The 14927-nt window shown below is 42.5% G+C and overlaps 1 protein-coding gene and 2 non-coding genes across 3 annotated transcripts in view; 2 read left to right on the plus strand and 1 right to left on the minus strand.

The window, feature by feature from the left end:
• The window catches only part of IFT74 (intraflagellar transport 74), a 76166-nt gene extending 67183 nt beyond the window's left edge, over positions 1-8983 (plus strand). Inside the window, exons 18-21 of the mRNA XM_001505888.6 lie at positions 346-509; positions 2854-2979; positions 7919-7979; positions 8605-8983. Coding sequence (XP_001505938.2) covers positions 346-509; positions 2854-2979; positions 7919-7979; positions 8605-8723 — 470 coding nt within the window. The 3' untranslated portion in view covers positions 8724-8983. The remainder of the gene's footprint in view (positions 1-345; positions 510-2853; positions 2980-7918; positions 7980-8604) is intronic.
• Positions 4883-5021, plus strand: LOC114808500. Its single transcript, XR_003756348.1, has one exon. It is a non-coding gene; the product is annotated as a small nucleolar RNA SNORA7 (small nucleolar RNA).
• Positions 8984-14188: 5205 nt separating the features above from the next.
• Positions 14189-14326, minus strand: LOC114808282. The gene has a single exon (XR_003756129.1). It is a non-coding gene; the product is annotated as a small nucleolar RNA SNORA7 (small nucleolar RNA).
• Positions 14327-14927: the final 601 nt, after the last annotated feature.

The raw sequence follows: 14927 nt of genomic DNA on the forward strand, positions 1-14927 counted from the left end.
ACTTGTTTGAAATTTTGACAGATTCAGTATGCTAAGAATAAGAAAAGTGTGGTTATGAATTCTGACCACATTCTGTCAGGACAATCAATCAATGGGTTCTAATCCCGGCTCTGTCACTTGTCTGCTGTGTCACCTTGGACAGGTCACTTCTCTTCTCTGTGCCTCAATTACCTCATCCGCAAAGTGGGGGATTGAAACTGTGGGACAGGGCACTGTATCTAACCCAATTTTCTTGTATCCACCCCAGCGCTTAGTACACTGCCTGGCACATAGTAAGTGCTTAAAAAATGCCACTGTTATCAGTCTGTATTTGTCTCTTCATGACATGTGCTTCCTGCGTTTCAGATAGCCAATGTCTGCAGTTGGATCTGCAGAAGATGGAGCTCCTGGAGAGTAAGATGAGCGAAGAACAGGCTTGTCTTCAGAATAAAATTGAGCAGATGAAGAAGGACTTAGAGATTTATGGAGACTTGATGTCTTTGAAGATGTCAGGCGAAGAAAATAGAAAGGTAAATGTTAGTAGAATCGGGTTGGATCACAGTCTAATGATTCCTTAGTTGGCTATAAATATTGTCTTTCCAGATGAAATTCAGCATGTAGTGGTATTTAGTAGCAGAGCACTGTACTAAGCATTGGGAAATAATTATATGGTGGGACTTAGACCTGGTCCCTGGCACATAACCTAGTTGGAAAATTTAAACAAGATAGGATTGATTGAAAGCAAATTAATTTAAAATATTGATTTTAAAAGCACTATTTCAGCTACAGTGTAATCACTGTTTTTCACAAAATAATGAATTATTGTTGCTATAGCCTTAAATAGGCCATCTCGCTGTCAGAAGTGTCTTCTTCAAACTGAAGAACAACTCTCCTAATATATATCATTCATAATTTAGAGCTAGATTAGAAATTCATACTTTATCTCTTTTTGCACCCCACCTCATCTATGTGTCTCATCTATTTTGACCATCGGTGTGGAATGAGACACATCTGTTGTATCAATCGTTATTGTCTTTTTTGGGAAACCAGGTGTGCTGTGCGTCCATGCAACAGAGTATCTATCTCTCTGTGCCCTCTCAGCAGCAGACCCAACACTGCTTTTACCCAGTACGTACATGACTGGATACGCGTCCCCTGTTCAACCTACTGGGGAGCCAAAAGGGCGAGGTAGTGTCAGTTGTAGGTAGTGAAGGAGAAGCAGTGTGGTCTAGCGGACAGAGCACGGGCCTGGGAGTCAGAAGGACCTGGGTTCTAATCCAGGCTCTGCCGTTTGTCTGCTAGGTGACCTGGGGCAAGTCACTGGACTTCTCTGTGCCTCAGTTACCTCATATGTAAAATGAGGAGTAAGACTGTGAACCCCATGTGGGACAACCTGATTACCTTGTAGCTACCCCAGCACTTAGAACAGTGCTTGACACATAATAAGTGCTTAACAAATGCCGTCATTATTATTTCACTTCTCGGGGCCTCATTTCCCTCACCTGTAAAATGGGGATTAAGACTGTGAGCCCTATGTGGGACAGAGACTCTGTCCAACCTGATTAACTTGAATCTATTCCAGCGCTTAGTACAGTGCTTGGTGCAGAGTAAACGTGTAACAAATACCATAGAAACAAAGAAAGAAGAAAAGGAGTGGGAAACTAAAAATGGGCACTCTTTATTCTCCATGCTAGCCAGGGGGCTGGGGCAGAGGAACTACACTTCTCCAAAAGTCCCCCGTTTATGGGCCTAAGCTAGTGCGAGGACATAGAGGATGAAGTAGAAACCAAGCCGAGACAGAGAGGCTTTATACTTACTCTCCCTCCTGATTTTACTATCTATAAATCCTTTGTGTCTGTCTCCCCCCTCACTATTAATCAGTCATACTTACTAAGCACTTACTACATGCAGATCACTGAACTAAGCACTTGGGAGAGTACAATACAACGGAATTAGCAGACATGTTCCCTGCCCATAATGATTTTACAAGGAGTGGGAAACTAAAAATCAAAATGTTAACTCTGTATTCTCTATGCCAGCCATGGAGATTGTAAGATCTTCAAGGGCAGGGAGCCTGTGTCTTGCTACAGTTGTACTTACTCTCCCAAGCACTAATTCAGTGCCTTGAACTTATGTGCTCAATACATGCCATTGATTGATTGAGGCTCATTTTGTTTGCTTCCCTCCTGTTTGCATATGGATCCAGATGGGGCTTTTTGTCCCTCTTGTATCCAGACTCACCCCTCCATCCCATATTCGCTGCCTAGGTTCTTACTAGAAATATATACTTAGAGGATAACATCAATGAGAAACAGGGTGGCATAGTGGATAGATCATGGGCCTGGGTGTCAGAGGTCCTGGGTTCTAATCCTGGCTTCGCCACTTGTCTGCCGCTTGACCTTGAGCAAATCACTCAATTTCTCTGTTCCTCAATTCACCTCATCTGTAAAATAGGGATTAAGACTATGGGCCCCATGTGGGTCATGGACTGTGTCAAACCTGATTGGCTTTGGAGTCAGAGGTCATGGGTTCGAATCCCGGCTCGGCCACTTGTCAGCTGTGTGACTTTGGGCAAGTCACTTAACTTCTGGATGCCTCAGTTACCTCATCTGTAAAATGGGGATGAAGACTGTGAGCCCCACGTGGGACAACCTGATCCCCCTGTGTCTACCCCAGCGCTTAGAACAGTGCTCGGCACATAGTAAGCGCTTAACAAATACCAACATTATTATTATTATTATTGTATCTACTGCAGCATTTAGTACAGTGCCTGACACATAGTAAGCACTTAAATACCAGTTAAAAAAAAAGTATTCATTTTGTGGATATTCTGTTCAGTTACTCTGAATTTAACCCATTTGAGTTTACCTCTAGATACTCTACCAGGAGAAAGCAAAATTATCAAACCATAAAATCTCCTATGAGAAAGTAATGGAAAAGCTGAATGCCAAATGTGAGGCTCTCAAGCAACAACTGCAAGAGAATGAGACACATTGTCAGGTAAGAAGAAAAGGGGGTTACATTTAGTTTTTAGTCCTGTATCTTCAAAAGAGAAGCCTGATTCTCTCCAGAGAGTTTAGATTCATATCCTTACTGTGATTCCCCATCTCCTCATTTGGTGATCAAAACAGCTTGTTGCAGAGAAGCAATGTGGTGTAGTGGAAAGAGAGTGGGCCTTGGAGTCAGAGAACCGGGATTCTAATCCTATCTCTGCCAATTGCTTGTTGTGTGACCTTGGGCAAGTCACCCGAGATCTCTTTGCCTCAGTTTCCTCAACTGTAAAATGGGGATTCAATCCCTGTTCTCCCTCCTACTTAGACTGTGAGCCCCATGTAGGACAAGGATTGTGTCCAACCTAATTGACCTGTACCTGCTCCAGTGCTTAAAACAGAGTTTGACACATAGTAAGCGTTTAACAAATATCATTTAAAAAAAAAAGAAGATACCTGCCTGGCAAGTGCATGCAGCATTTTGTAGAAGCAGCCCTGACTTAATCATGCTGTTTCTGAGAGCACAGCATTCACTCTCTGGGAGTGCCAAACCTCAATTACCCTTTGCCACAGTGGAACTCCGTTCCAAGACCAGCTAACACCCCCAGGGAAATCAAGACACTCAGATTCCTGTTTTCCATTTATTCATTCATTCGTATTTACTGAGCACTTACGGTGTGCAGAGCATGGGACTAAGCATTTGGGAGAGTACAATACAACAATAAACAGATGCATCCCCTGCCCACAACGAGCTTACAGTCTAGAAGGGGCAAGACAGACATTACCAATATCTCCATATGAAAAGTGGGGTGACTTTCTGGGACAAGGAACTCAAGAACTTTGGGCCCTCCACCGCCTAGGTAGGTTCCCCCGGAAGAGAGATACATAGGACATACAATAAAATGTCTAAGCTAGGTCTTCTTGAGCATTGGACTCATCCACAGATGGGCCTATACTCGCTCCAAACAGTGCTGCATTCCTTCTGGTCAGGCCATGAATAAGGGTGGTGCCTGTGCAGCTAGGCACTGTCTGCTAAGGCCATGGGAAGAAGGGAAACATCTGCTATTCTAAGTTATCCTCTTTTGGAAATACGAGCACTTTCCATCTTGAATCTACACTCCAAATCTGTGCCACACCTGGAAATTCCCTCTGCTTTGTCAGTGTGTGTCAGTGTGGCTGAAAAGACAACATGAGACCTTGTTGCATTAATGGATTTAGTCAATATAGACTACTTCTTTCAATTAACTTGCCTTAAGTGTAGTAGGGCATTGAGGTGTAAAGATTAGCTCCCCTAAGGCAAAGCAGTGAATTCAGCCTGATCCTGAAATTTCCCATCTCAGAGAGCTGTTCAAGAGGTACCTCAAAAGGTTCAGCACTCCCATTATGAGCACTTCCTTGAATTTGTTGCCATTTTCAGAGAACTAAGGAAGAGAGAAGAGCTAAGAGCTGCTTAAATGGCCAATTGAAAAATCAGTGTGGGCAGGGAATGTGTCTGTTATAATGTTGTGTTGTACTCTCTTAGTAGTACAGGGCCCTGCAAACAGTAAGCACTCAGTAAATACGATTGATTGATAATAGTCTTTCCACTACTGTGCTGATTGGTTTGTTTCCTTTTGGGGTTTCCTCCTCTCCCATTTTAAAGGTTTCAAAGTTGATATGTCCCTTTGGGGAAAGGGGCATATGAGATGACCCACACCAATTTCTTTTAAAACTTCTTATTTTTACATAATAGTAATATTTGATTAAGCGCTTACTGTGTGCAGGGCACAGTACTGAGCTTTGAGAGACAATGCACAGGTCCTTCAGTTGGCTCACAATCTAAGAACTAAAAAACTATCTGGGGTTTCTGAATTTATTCCACTTGTTGCCAGTCTGTACGACATTTTAATAATGTTAAGACCCAACAGGATGTCCCCCTCTCAGAGTCACACCTGGAGAGTTTCCAGGACTCTACCAGTGTCAACTATGGGAGGGAGAGTCAAGCAGAGGCATATCCATTCCATTCCTAGCTTGGAGCAGTGGCTAGCAAGGGGAAGACAATCTGCTACAAGTTAAAACTCCACTGTTCTGGGCAGCAGCGGCATGGGAGAGTCAAGGGTGGAGACTCAAGTTGGAAGGAGGTAATGGTAAACCTCTTCCTTATTTTCACCAAGAAAACTCTATGGATACATTACCAGAATGATCGCAGATGGAGGCGGGGCGTTCCGGGAGAGATGAGTCCAGGGCCTCGCTATGAGTCGGACATGACTCGACAGCAAAAGACAACAACAACAACAACAACAGGGTGTAGACCTAAATAGCTGACACTTCACCTTTGGGCTTCACACATCAAGGGGTGCTATATTTATGCAATCATAAAAAAAAGAGAAGGAGTTTTGCCAAAATTCACATCTGCTTGAACTTCCTGGTGATGTAGTTTTCAAACCCAAAACTAGGATTTTTTTAGCCAGGTTTGTACAGGCAGATAAGCAATTATTGGTCATATTCAAGCTGTGCAGAATGACTGAAAAGGTTAATTCTGGCCTAAAGCTGGATTTATTCAATTTGGCTATACATACAATCCAAATTAATCAGATAATTGCCAACTCTCTACTCAGGATTATGTAGACTCAGTGTTAGGGATATATTTGAAAATGTGTATATTTCCTGGAGGAGAAAAGGGGTGAAAGAGGGATCATTAAAAGACTCAAAAGGACACCCAGAAAAAATATCTTTAGGTGAAATAGTTAATTTAAAAAGATGAATTCCATTAATTCAGAAACATTACTAGAGACTGATTTTGAAGACCCGTTTGTTTTTGAGTTTTCTAAACTCAGAACTTCTCCCACTGGAAGCAGGAGCTTCCCTAGAGGGATTTTTTTCCCCCCTCAGTTGCATGCCTCCTTATAATAATTCCCTTGAAATTTTTGGTTACAATGAAGTACTATCCCAAAGGAACTGACATTTGACTTCAAAAATTCTGTGAACGATATACATCCTCTGCAGACCCACTCATTAGGTATTCCAGAGGTCCACTGTATATCAGGAAGGCCATCGATTGTATGAAAAATGAAAAAGGCCTGGCACTTGACTGTCCAAGGATAAAACATACAAGGAGTTACTGCAAAAAAGTGCTGACTGTTTTTTTCCGGCCTTTCCCTCCCTTACCCCCCCCCCCCCCGCCCCCCCCCCCCCCACACCTTCCTCTCTCTTGAATTTCAAGGTCCAGCCTGAGGCACTGAATGTGAAGATTTAGTAGTTTAGTCCAAATAGGATACAGCCCGCATAAAAATTCCTTAGTTAGAACTTACTCTAATATCTGGATTTCTTGCTGCCTGGAAAATTTCAATTAGATGAATGTTCCATTGAGACTGTCAAAATAACTTTTCATGATGAAAATTCACAATAGAAAGATTGTCGCTAACTAGGGACGTTCCTGGAGGAGCTGTGGAAAGCCCCGAAGCTTTGGTAGTTGTGCACCACAGTACTTATTGTTTTTATTCCTTTTTTGTTTTGTTAAAGCAAAAATCAATGAATTATCATATTATTCTTTCCTCGGGTGGTGGTAGGCAGCCCCCCCAATCCTTCCCTCTCTTTTCCCCCTTCCCCTCACCCCAGGCACCTTATTTTAGCCTGGGAACCTCCTGTGGGCCAGAAAAAGTATATGAATATCCAGTAACATTCAGCTTGGCTTAGTGGATAGAGCACGGGCCTGGGAGTCAGAAGGACCTAGGTTCTAATTCCGACTCCACCACATGTCTGCTCTGTGACCTTGGGAAAGTCCCTTCACTTCTCTGTGCCCCAGTTTCCTCATCTAGAAAATGGGGATAAGAGTGTGAGCCCCATGTGGGACAGGGACTATGTCCAGCCTGATTAACTTGTATCTACCCCAGTGCTTAGAACAGTTGCTTGGCTCATAGTAAGTGCTTAACAAGTTCCATTAGTATTATTATTATGCAATAAATAATAAAAACAACTCCAGCCTCAATTATCAACTCTTTAGGATTGAAAATGAAAACAAGTTTTTATCAGCTGCATGAGAATAATCACAATCTAATTAATTTTCCTGGAATACATTTTTAGGCTAAATGCTATTTTAATTTCAGACTATCCTTTGTTTAATATAAGGGAAAAAAGTCTCAATAGAGGTATATTGAAAACAATGTAATATTATACTAGTAAAATTGTCTTGTGAGGAAGCAACCATCAATATAATATCCACATTAGTTTCCTGTTGATGCTGAAAGTACTGAAGCAGGGCCAACATTTAACCAGCACTCTTATAATCTTCTCCCTGCAGCTCTGTTCTTATCACAGCTTCTGGCATTAGACAGGAAACTCAGATCTGGCAATAAGGAAGTTTCTCCTTATAGCCAAGTCTTTGACAGTGTCTGGATATACCATATCATCTGTGGTGTTAAATCTTACAGATGTTAATTAAGAGATTGATCTCAAGGATATTCATTCATTCATTCAATAGTATTTATTGAGCGCTTACTATGTGCAGAGCACCGTACTAAGTGCTTGGAATGTACAAATCGGTAACAGATAGAGACAGTCCCTGCCCTTTGACGGGCTTACAGTCTAATCGGGGGAGATGGACAGACAAGAACAATATATGATATATGAAGAAACCTGAACTTTAGTCTTCCTCCAGCATCCATCTCTCTATAAGGTTTTTTTTTCCCTCTTCTGTTGGAGAAATGAGAAACAATCGAATCTTTCAGTTCACAGGTTATTATATTCATTATCCTCTGTTTTTAAAGCCTAAGCCAGTAACATTGTTACTGTATTGTTTTCAAAAGTGTTCTTATTGTTTATTCCTTTCCATTTTTTTTCTGGTCTCGACTATGATCTTACGTGTGAGATCAAATGCAAGGAATTGGTAAGATTTAAAGGTAGGGACTTATTTTCTCTGCTTCAAAGAGTCTAATTAGTTTAAATTGTATTTGAATTTTTTATGTTTTCAGCTTGTCAATTTGCAAAAGAAGTGGCAACACCATGAGCAAAATAACTTTGTGATGAAAGAATGTATCCTTCAAAAAGTGGAGAAATGAGTTTGGCTGGGTGATTGCCTAGGAGCCTATCTAAAAATCCAACCATGATGTGAACGGTCTTCCACAAAGACAGTGAGAAAAGAGCGCTCTAAAACTTAGTGCTCTCAGTATTTAATGTAGTTTTACATTTTAACTTTTTTTTCTATTTATCAGCCTTAAATCTGGACATTCTGAGTTATGACTGTTCTTAAGCCTGCAAAGATTTTAGCATTTTCTCATGATCTTTCGATGGTGTCCTGCTAAAAAGGTTTTACAGATATTTGGATTTTAATACCTTAAGATGGTAGCCATTTTATTTGTTTCTTTGGGGAATATAAAGCTTAAGACTGCTAAATACAATTAGCATTGAAATAAAGCAATATTTTACTATTGTCTTAATCTTTCTATTGGTCTTGGACCTTTCAAAAGACGTTTGGCTTCTATCTTTTGGATATGAGCAAACGGCACAATTTTAAAAATTGTACTGTGCAGGTTTTTCACTTATTTTCACCTCCTGCAGATTTCTAGAAGGGAAAACATATTTGGGTATAGTGCCTTTCTCAAATATTTTCAGATTAATATTTTAATGGCTGTTTTTTTTTCCTCAAGTCTTTAATCAGTTATAGCAACCAAGATTCAAGAAGGTGATTATCAATCAATAATGAAGAATGTGACTAAGCAGATTGAAGACTATAACAAAAATATCATAGGTGCTTTACATAGCACTTGTAGAAATTGAACCTGAATCACTTTCTACCTACGTAATTTAGCAGTCCAAAATCTTATACTATTGAAGATGTTCACAAGTACCACAAAATACTGAATTGCCTGAATTCCTGAAGCCTGGCTTCCAGATGGAGAAAAAGGGAATGTTTGACACTTAAGAATTACTCTAAAACAATTCCTTTATATAAGCTACTTGTCAATAGCAATCTCTATGCAACTTTCATTTTTGAAAACAATAGGTATTAATCGTTAATAAAAGGACTGGAAAAGTGGTACAGTGTGTTCACTTTTTTCCCCCAGTTATTGCTAGCCATGTGACTTGCCATTAAAGTAGATTTTAATTTCATCAGCCCACTGAATAGTTAGGTATGTCCAAATATATGCAAAGTCCAGTTAATAGTTCACCTAGAAAGTGCCATTTCCTCCTTGCTCTCCCTTTCTTCCATTTGCCTAGCATTCGCATTTCAGATTTGAAAATGCTCATCAAACTTGTTGACTATGTGCACCCACTAAAAAAAATTCTAGCAAACTATTTTTAACAGGAAGATTGGGCTATAAGTAAGTTGAAATGAAAACATTAAAAGTCTTTCATCCATAAGAAGTGGCACTGAAGAATGGCCACTTTGGTCGGAGTAGCAACCAGCCATGTGATAAAGGGACAGAGAGGGATCAGGGACAGGGCTAAGACGTGGAGAATGGTAAGAGCATGGGGTGTGGAACATAAGATTGAGTGTCAGAAATCGAAGCACCATTGAGCGACTCAGAACATTTAGCCCTTTCCACCTCATTTAAGGTTGCCCCAAGATTTAGGGTCATGTCATCTTGACTAGTGCATCAGCCTCCTCGCTACCTTCCTGCCTCCTCCCTCTCCCTACTCCAGTCCTTACTTACTTCACTCTGCTGCCTGGATCGTTTTTCTAAAAAAAAAAAAAAAAAAAATCAGTCGGAGTCTCTCCACTCCTCAAGAACCTCAAATGGTTGCCCATCCACCTGTGCATTAAACAGAAACTCCTTACCATCGATTTTAAGGCACTCAATCAACTCTACCCATCATACCGTACCTTGCCGATCACCTACTACAACACAGCCCGCACACTTTGCTAATGCCAGCCTACTAACTGTACCTCAATCTTGTCTGTCTCGTCTCCAACTTGGCACCTCTGTCCTCCCTCTGACCTGGAAGTCTCTCCTCCTTCATAATTGTCAGCCCACCTTCAAAGCCCTCCTAAAATCACACCTCCTTCAAGAGGCCTTCACCAACTAAGCCCTCCTTTCCCCTTCTTGCTCTTCCTTCTGTGTCACCTATGCACTTAGTTCGGGACTCTTTAAGCACTTGGTATTCACCCCACCCTCAGCCCCCAAATGTTTAGGTTTGTATCCTGATACCCTGCCATTTCCCCTCTCCATAGTTCATTTCAGTGTCGGTCTCCCCTTCTAAATTATAAAGGTCTTTGAGGGCTAATCTTTTAAGTCCTTAGTTCAGTGCTCTGCACACAGTAAGTGCTTAATAAATGTCACTGGTTGATTGGAGTACAGGAACCGTGGCAACCAGTGGGGGATCCTGTCAGTCTGAGATGGTAATTAAAAAAAACATGATTTGCCCTTAAATTTCCCCCTTCCTCCCGCCCCCCCCCCCCCATAATGTTGGACAGTGGTGGGACCCTCAGAACACATGCTGCTGCTGTATTGTATTCTCCCACACACTTAGTAGAGGGCTCAGCACATAGTAAGTGCTCAATAAATACCACTAGCGATGCTGCTGCAGCTGCTGCCACCTCCCTTACCCGGCTCTGCCACTTGCTTGCTGTGGGACTTTGGGCAAGTCACTTTACTCCTCTGTGCCTCAGTTACCTCATCAGTAAAATGGGGATTAAGACTGTGAGCCCCACGTGGGACAACCTGATTACCTTGTATCTAGCTCAGTGCGTAGAACAGTGCTTGGCACATAGTAAGCGCTTAACAAATAGTGTAATTATTATTATTATTATTACCCTTCCTAGCAGGACTCCTGATAATCTTAATCCCCACACTCTCTGGGATTCTGGAAAGTTACCATCACATGGGCTGGTGGGGGGGGTGGGAGGGGGGCGGTGGAGCAAGGAAGCACGGGAACAGAGGGTAGCCAGAGGGCTCCTGGGTCACTGCCTGGATGGGCTTCTCTCCAAGTACCATGAGACCCAAACCTGCCGTTCCAAACAGTGGGAAGATTGCAGCGGTTTGTAGCCAGCTTGTTGGCCTGGAACCATGAGGTACCCGGCCACTGCCTTCTCCAGTACAATTTAGTTAATGTATTTACTACTGTCCCTATTTTTGTTTTCAGTGTGTTGGCTTTTTATCCCTTCTGTTAATGTTTCCGTCCTCCTCCTCCTCCTCCACCTCCTCCTACTTCCTCACTCCCACTTAGATTGTGAGCTCCTTGAGAGCCAGGGATTATGTCTTAATTTTATTGTATTTACCCCAGTGCTTAGTACAGTGCTTTATATGAGTAGTAAACTCTAGCACATTGTAGGCAGGGAACGCGTCTGTCAACTCTTAATAATAATAATAATGGTGGCATTTGTTAAGCACTTACTATGCGCCGAGCACTGTTCTAAGCGCTGGGGTAGATACAGAGTAATCAGGTTGTCCCACGTGAGGCTCACAGTCTTAATGCCCATTTACAGATGAGGTAACTGAGGCACCGAGAAGTTAAGTGACTTGCCCAAAGTCACACAGCTGACAGGTGGCGGAGCCGGGATTAGAACCCATGACCCCTGATTCCTAAACCCGTGCTCTTTCCACTGAGCCACGCTGCTTCTCTCTTCCAAGTGCTTACACAGTGCTCTGCACATACTAAGCACTCAATAAATATCATTAACAAATGTTAATAATTGCCCAATGCAGAAGCAGCTCTTTGGTGACCATCCCACTCATGGGGGAAGTGCAGAGTGTGTCAAACAAAATCCTTATTTTTTTCCCCATCACTTTCTTGTTTCTACTTAAGGATTTTTAACCATTTCTGACCCTCTTTCCACCTCTGAGAACCCAAGCTAATCATGATGTTTACGGCTGCAGAGAAGAGGTACTGAAGTTGTTGGGGCTGTGTGAACTGAACTGGTGTTTGCCCCTAAAGGTAAATAGCAGAAAAACCCACTGATGAAACACCAAGCCCATCTGTTTGTGATGTAAGTGGAAGGTGAAACCTTGAAAAAACACCTACTGAGACTTTCTTTAAAAATCTAGCATTTCCAACCTCCATTCCAAAATAATCATCTATTTCACGTATATATTTGGAGAGCATAATTGAACGGGATTCCTTTCGATTAGAAATCTGTTATCTGGGGGAAATTCTCACTAATGCCTCTTCCTTCCTCTCAGAAAGCTTCAACTCTCTAATGAGAATACGGTGTTTGCTGTGATAAAGTTGGAGACTAATATCCTCACCGGTCAGACTCTTCCTCAGCCAGTCGCATAGCTCGCTGAGTTCCATTCATGTAAGAATAACATGTGGCAAGTAATAATGGAAAGAAGCTGCAAACTGAATAAACATTGCAACTGAAATCTCTGTTCATTTGCTGCTTGGTGATCTTTTTTTATGCTAGACTGCAGATAATGAATAATAGCATGGGAAAGTTCACAGGCCTTTTGCTTTGTCCTTCACTGCACTTTATCATAAACAAACATTAGCTCTTGATGCTCTTTTTCCCTTTGGAGTTCCCTCTTTTACCCCTTTTTCAGCATCTATGCAAAGTCCCATCTACTATTGTGCTTCTACCCTTGGGTACAGGAAAACATTCAGGTTTTTCAAACTGTGCCCTAATGGCAAGTCGTTTCTGAGAAAAGGCTTTGCATGGCTTTGGCTATTCATTCTCACTTATCTGGACTCCTTGCTTCCCCCCACCGCCCCCCATTTTATGCTTCTTGAACCAAGAAACTTGATTTTCAGAATTAGCGCTTTCACGTGTCTTTCTGCCCTCCCTCTACACTGATGTATATATGCACGATTGATTGTACAATCCATGTATTCATTCTGAGTAATCCATTTGTAAATACTGTTGATATCTGTCTCCTTTAGATCGCAAGCTCCTTGTGAGCCAGAAATATGTCTCACGCTTCTTTTGTGCATTCCCAAGTGCTTGGTAAAGGGCATTGCACCCAGTGGGAACCCAATAAATAGCTTTACTCCTATTACCTCCTCCAGCCACCCTTAGCACTTATTGGGGAAAAATTTTAAAGTCTCCTGTTTCTCTATCCAACTGCTGTTTCCTCTCTCGGCACACTTCACTGGTTCATTATTTCCCCCAATATCAACTGTCTCTGAAAAAGTCCAGATTACTTCAGCAATTGGAGCATTTGACACAGTAAACATCAAGATTAGTTTTCACCCCAAGAAGCATCTAAGTGTTTTTAAATCCCCTCCCACCCCTTTGCCCTTTCCCTTACTTCTAAGAATTGCTTTGGGAGCTGCCGGTCTCTTCCCTTCCCTCTCCACCCACCTCCTTCCCCCTCCCAGGTCTAAAGCAGGAAACTTGTGTCTCCGGGTTAAGGAGAGGAAAATAAATGTGCTTTTCCAGCTTCTCAAACATGGCCCATGACCTGAGAGAGTGAAGAAACTGTCCCTCAAGAGGAAACCACAAAAGTGCCAAGCAGAGATGGATAGTCAAAGCCTGAGACCTCTACTTTTACTGAAACTCCTTGCTCCTAGGCTGTCACCACAGGAACTCACAGAAACAAATAGAACTTTACATTGGGTGTGGTCTCACTTCACCCCAGAGCCTATCCCAGTAAAAAAAAAAAACACCCTATAAGAGTCTGGTGGAGGTGTAGCAGGACCCAGTAATAGTGCTTTTTATTAAGAGTTTACCTTGGGCTAATCACTGAAGTAGATAAAAGATCGTCATCATCAATGATACTGTATGAAGAGCACCGTATTACTAAGCACTTAGGACAGTACAACAGAGTTGGGAGACATGTTCCCCGTCCACAACGAGTTTTCAGTCTAGAGGGATTAGACACAATTTCTGTCCCACATGGGATTCACAAAGGGAGAGCAGGTCAGTGTTGTTCATTCAGTGTTTACTGTGGGTAGAAAACTGTACTAAGCTTGAAAAGTACAATAGCTTACAGTCTAGAGGGGGAGATAGACATTAAAATAGATTAGAGCTAGGAGAAGCAGCAGAGTACAAGGATATGTACATTAAGTGCTGTGGGGCTAGGGTGCTTAAAGGGTACACAGCCAAGTGCACAGGCCACGGAGTGGGGAGGGCAGGTTGTTATTGACTTATGCTGCCAAGTCGTGCCCGACCCATAGCAAGGCCCTGGACTCATCTCTCCCGGAACGCCCCGCCTCCACCTGCAATCATTCTGGTAGTGTATCCATAGAGTTTTCTTGGTAAAAATACATAAGTGATTTACCATTGCCTCCTTCCACGAAGTAAACTTGGGTCTCCACCCTCGACTCTCTCCCATGACGCTGCTGCCCACCACAGGGGAATTTTGACTTGTAGCAGATTGTCTTCCACTCGCTAGCTATTGCCCAAACTAGGAATGGAAGGGGTAGGCATCTGCTTGACTCTCCCTCTCGGAGCTGAGACAGGTAGAGTACTAAAAACTCTCCAGGTGCAGCCCTGAGGGGTGGGGGAGAAGGACTGGTAGGGGGAAATAATTGTTAATCAGGGAGGGCCTCTTGGAGGAGATATTATTTTAGGAGGGCTTTTAAGATGGGGAGAGTGCTGGGCTGTCAGCTATGGAGGGAGGGAAGGGTTTCTAAACAGGAGTAAGAGGAGTAAAGATAGGTAGGAGGGACTCAGATGGATTTTATTGAGCACTTACTGTGTGTAAAGCACTCTCTTAAGCACTTGGGAGAGTACAATAGAGTGGTTAGACTGTGATCCCTGCCTTAGGTTTGTTTACAGTCTAGCAGGGGGTGACAGACACTAACATAAGTTACAGGTGGGGGAAATCAAATCGTATTTATTGAGCACCTACTGTGTGCAGAGCACTGTACTAAGCACTTGGGAGAGTACGATACAACAATAAACAGATACATTCCCTGTCCACAATGAGTTTACGGTCTAGAGGCTGGGAAGCAATGGAGAGTATTAAAGGGATCAACGTTAAGTGTTAGCTGGGTGTGTGAGTATGGAAAGGGAGCACACCCAGGGGAATCTCCATTCATCAAAGTGTCCAGAACTCCCCAAAACCCCAAGGTATCTTGGAGAGACTGGATCAAGCGAAA

The sequence above is a fragment of the Ornithorhynchus anatinus genome, chromosome X5 (genome assembly GCF_004115215.2).
Source record: "Ornithorhynchus anatinus isolate Pmale09 chromosome X5, mOrnAna1.pri.v4, whole genome shotgun sequence".
In the NCBI taxonomy this organism is placed as follows: Eukaryota; Metazoa; Chordata; class Mammalia; order Monotremata; family Ornithorhynchidae; genus Ornithorhynchus; species Ornithorhynchus anatinus.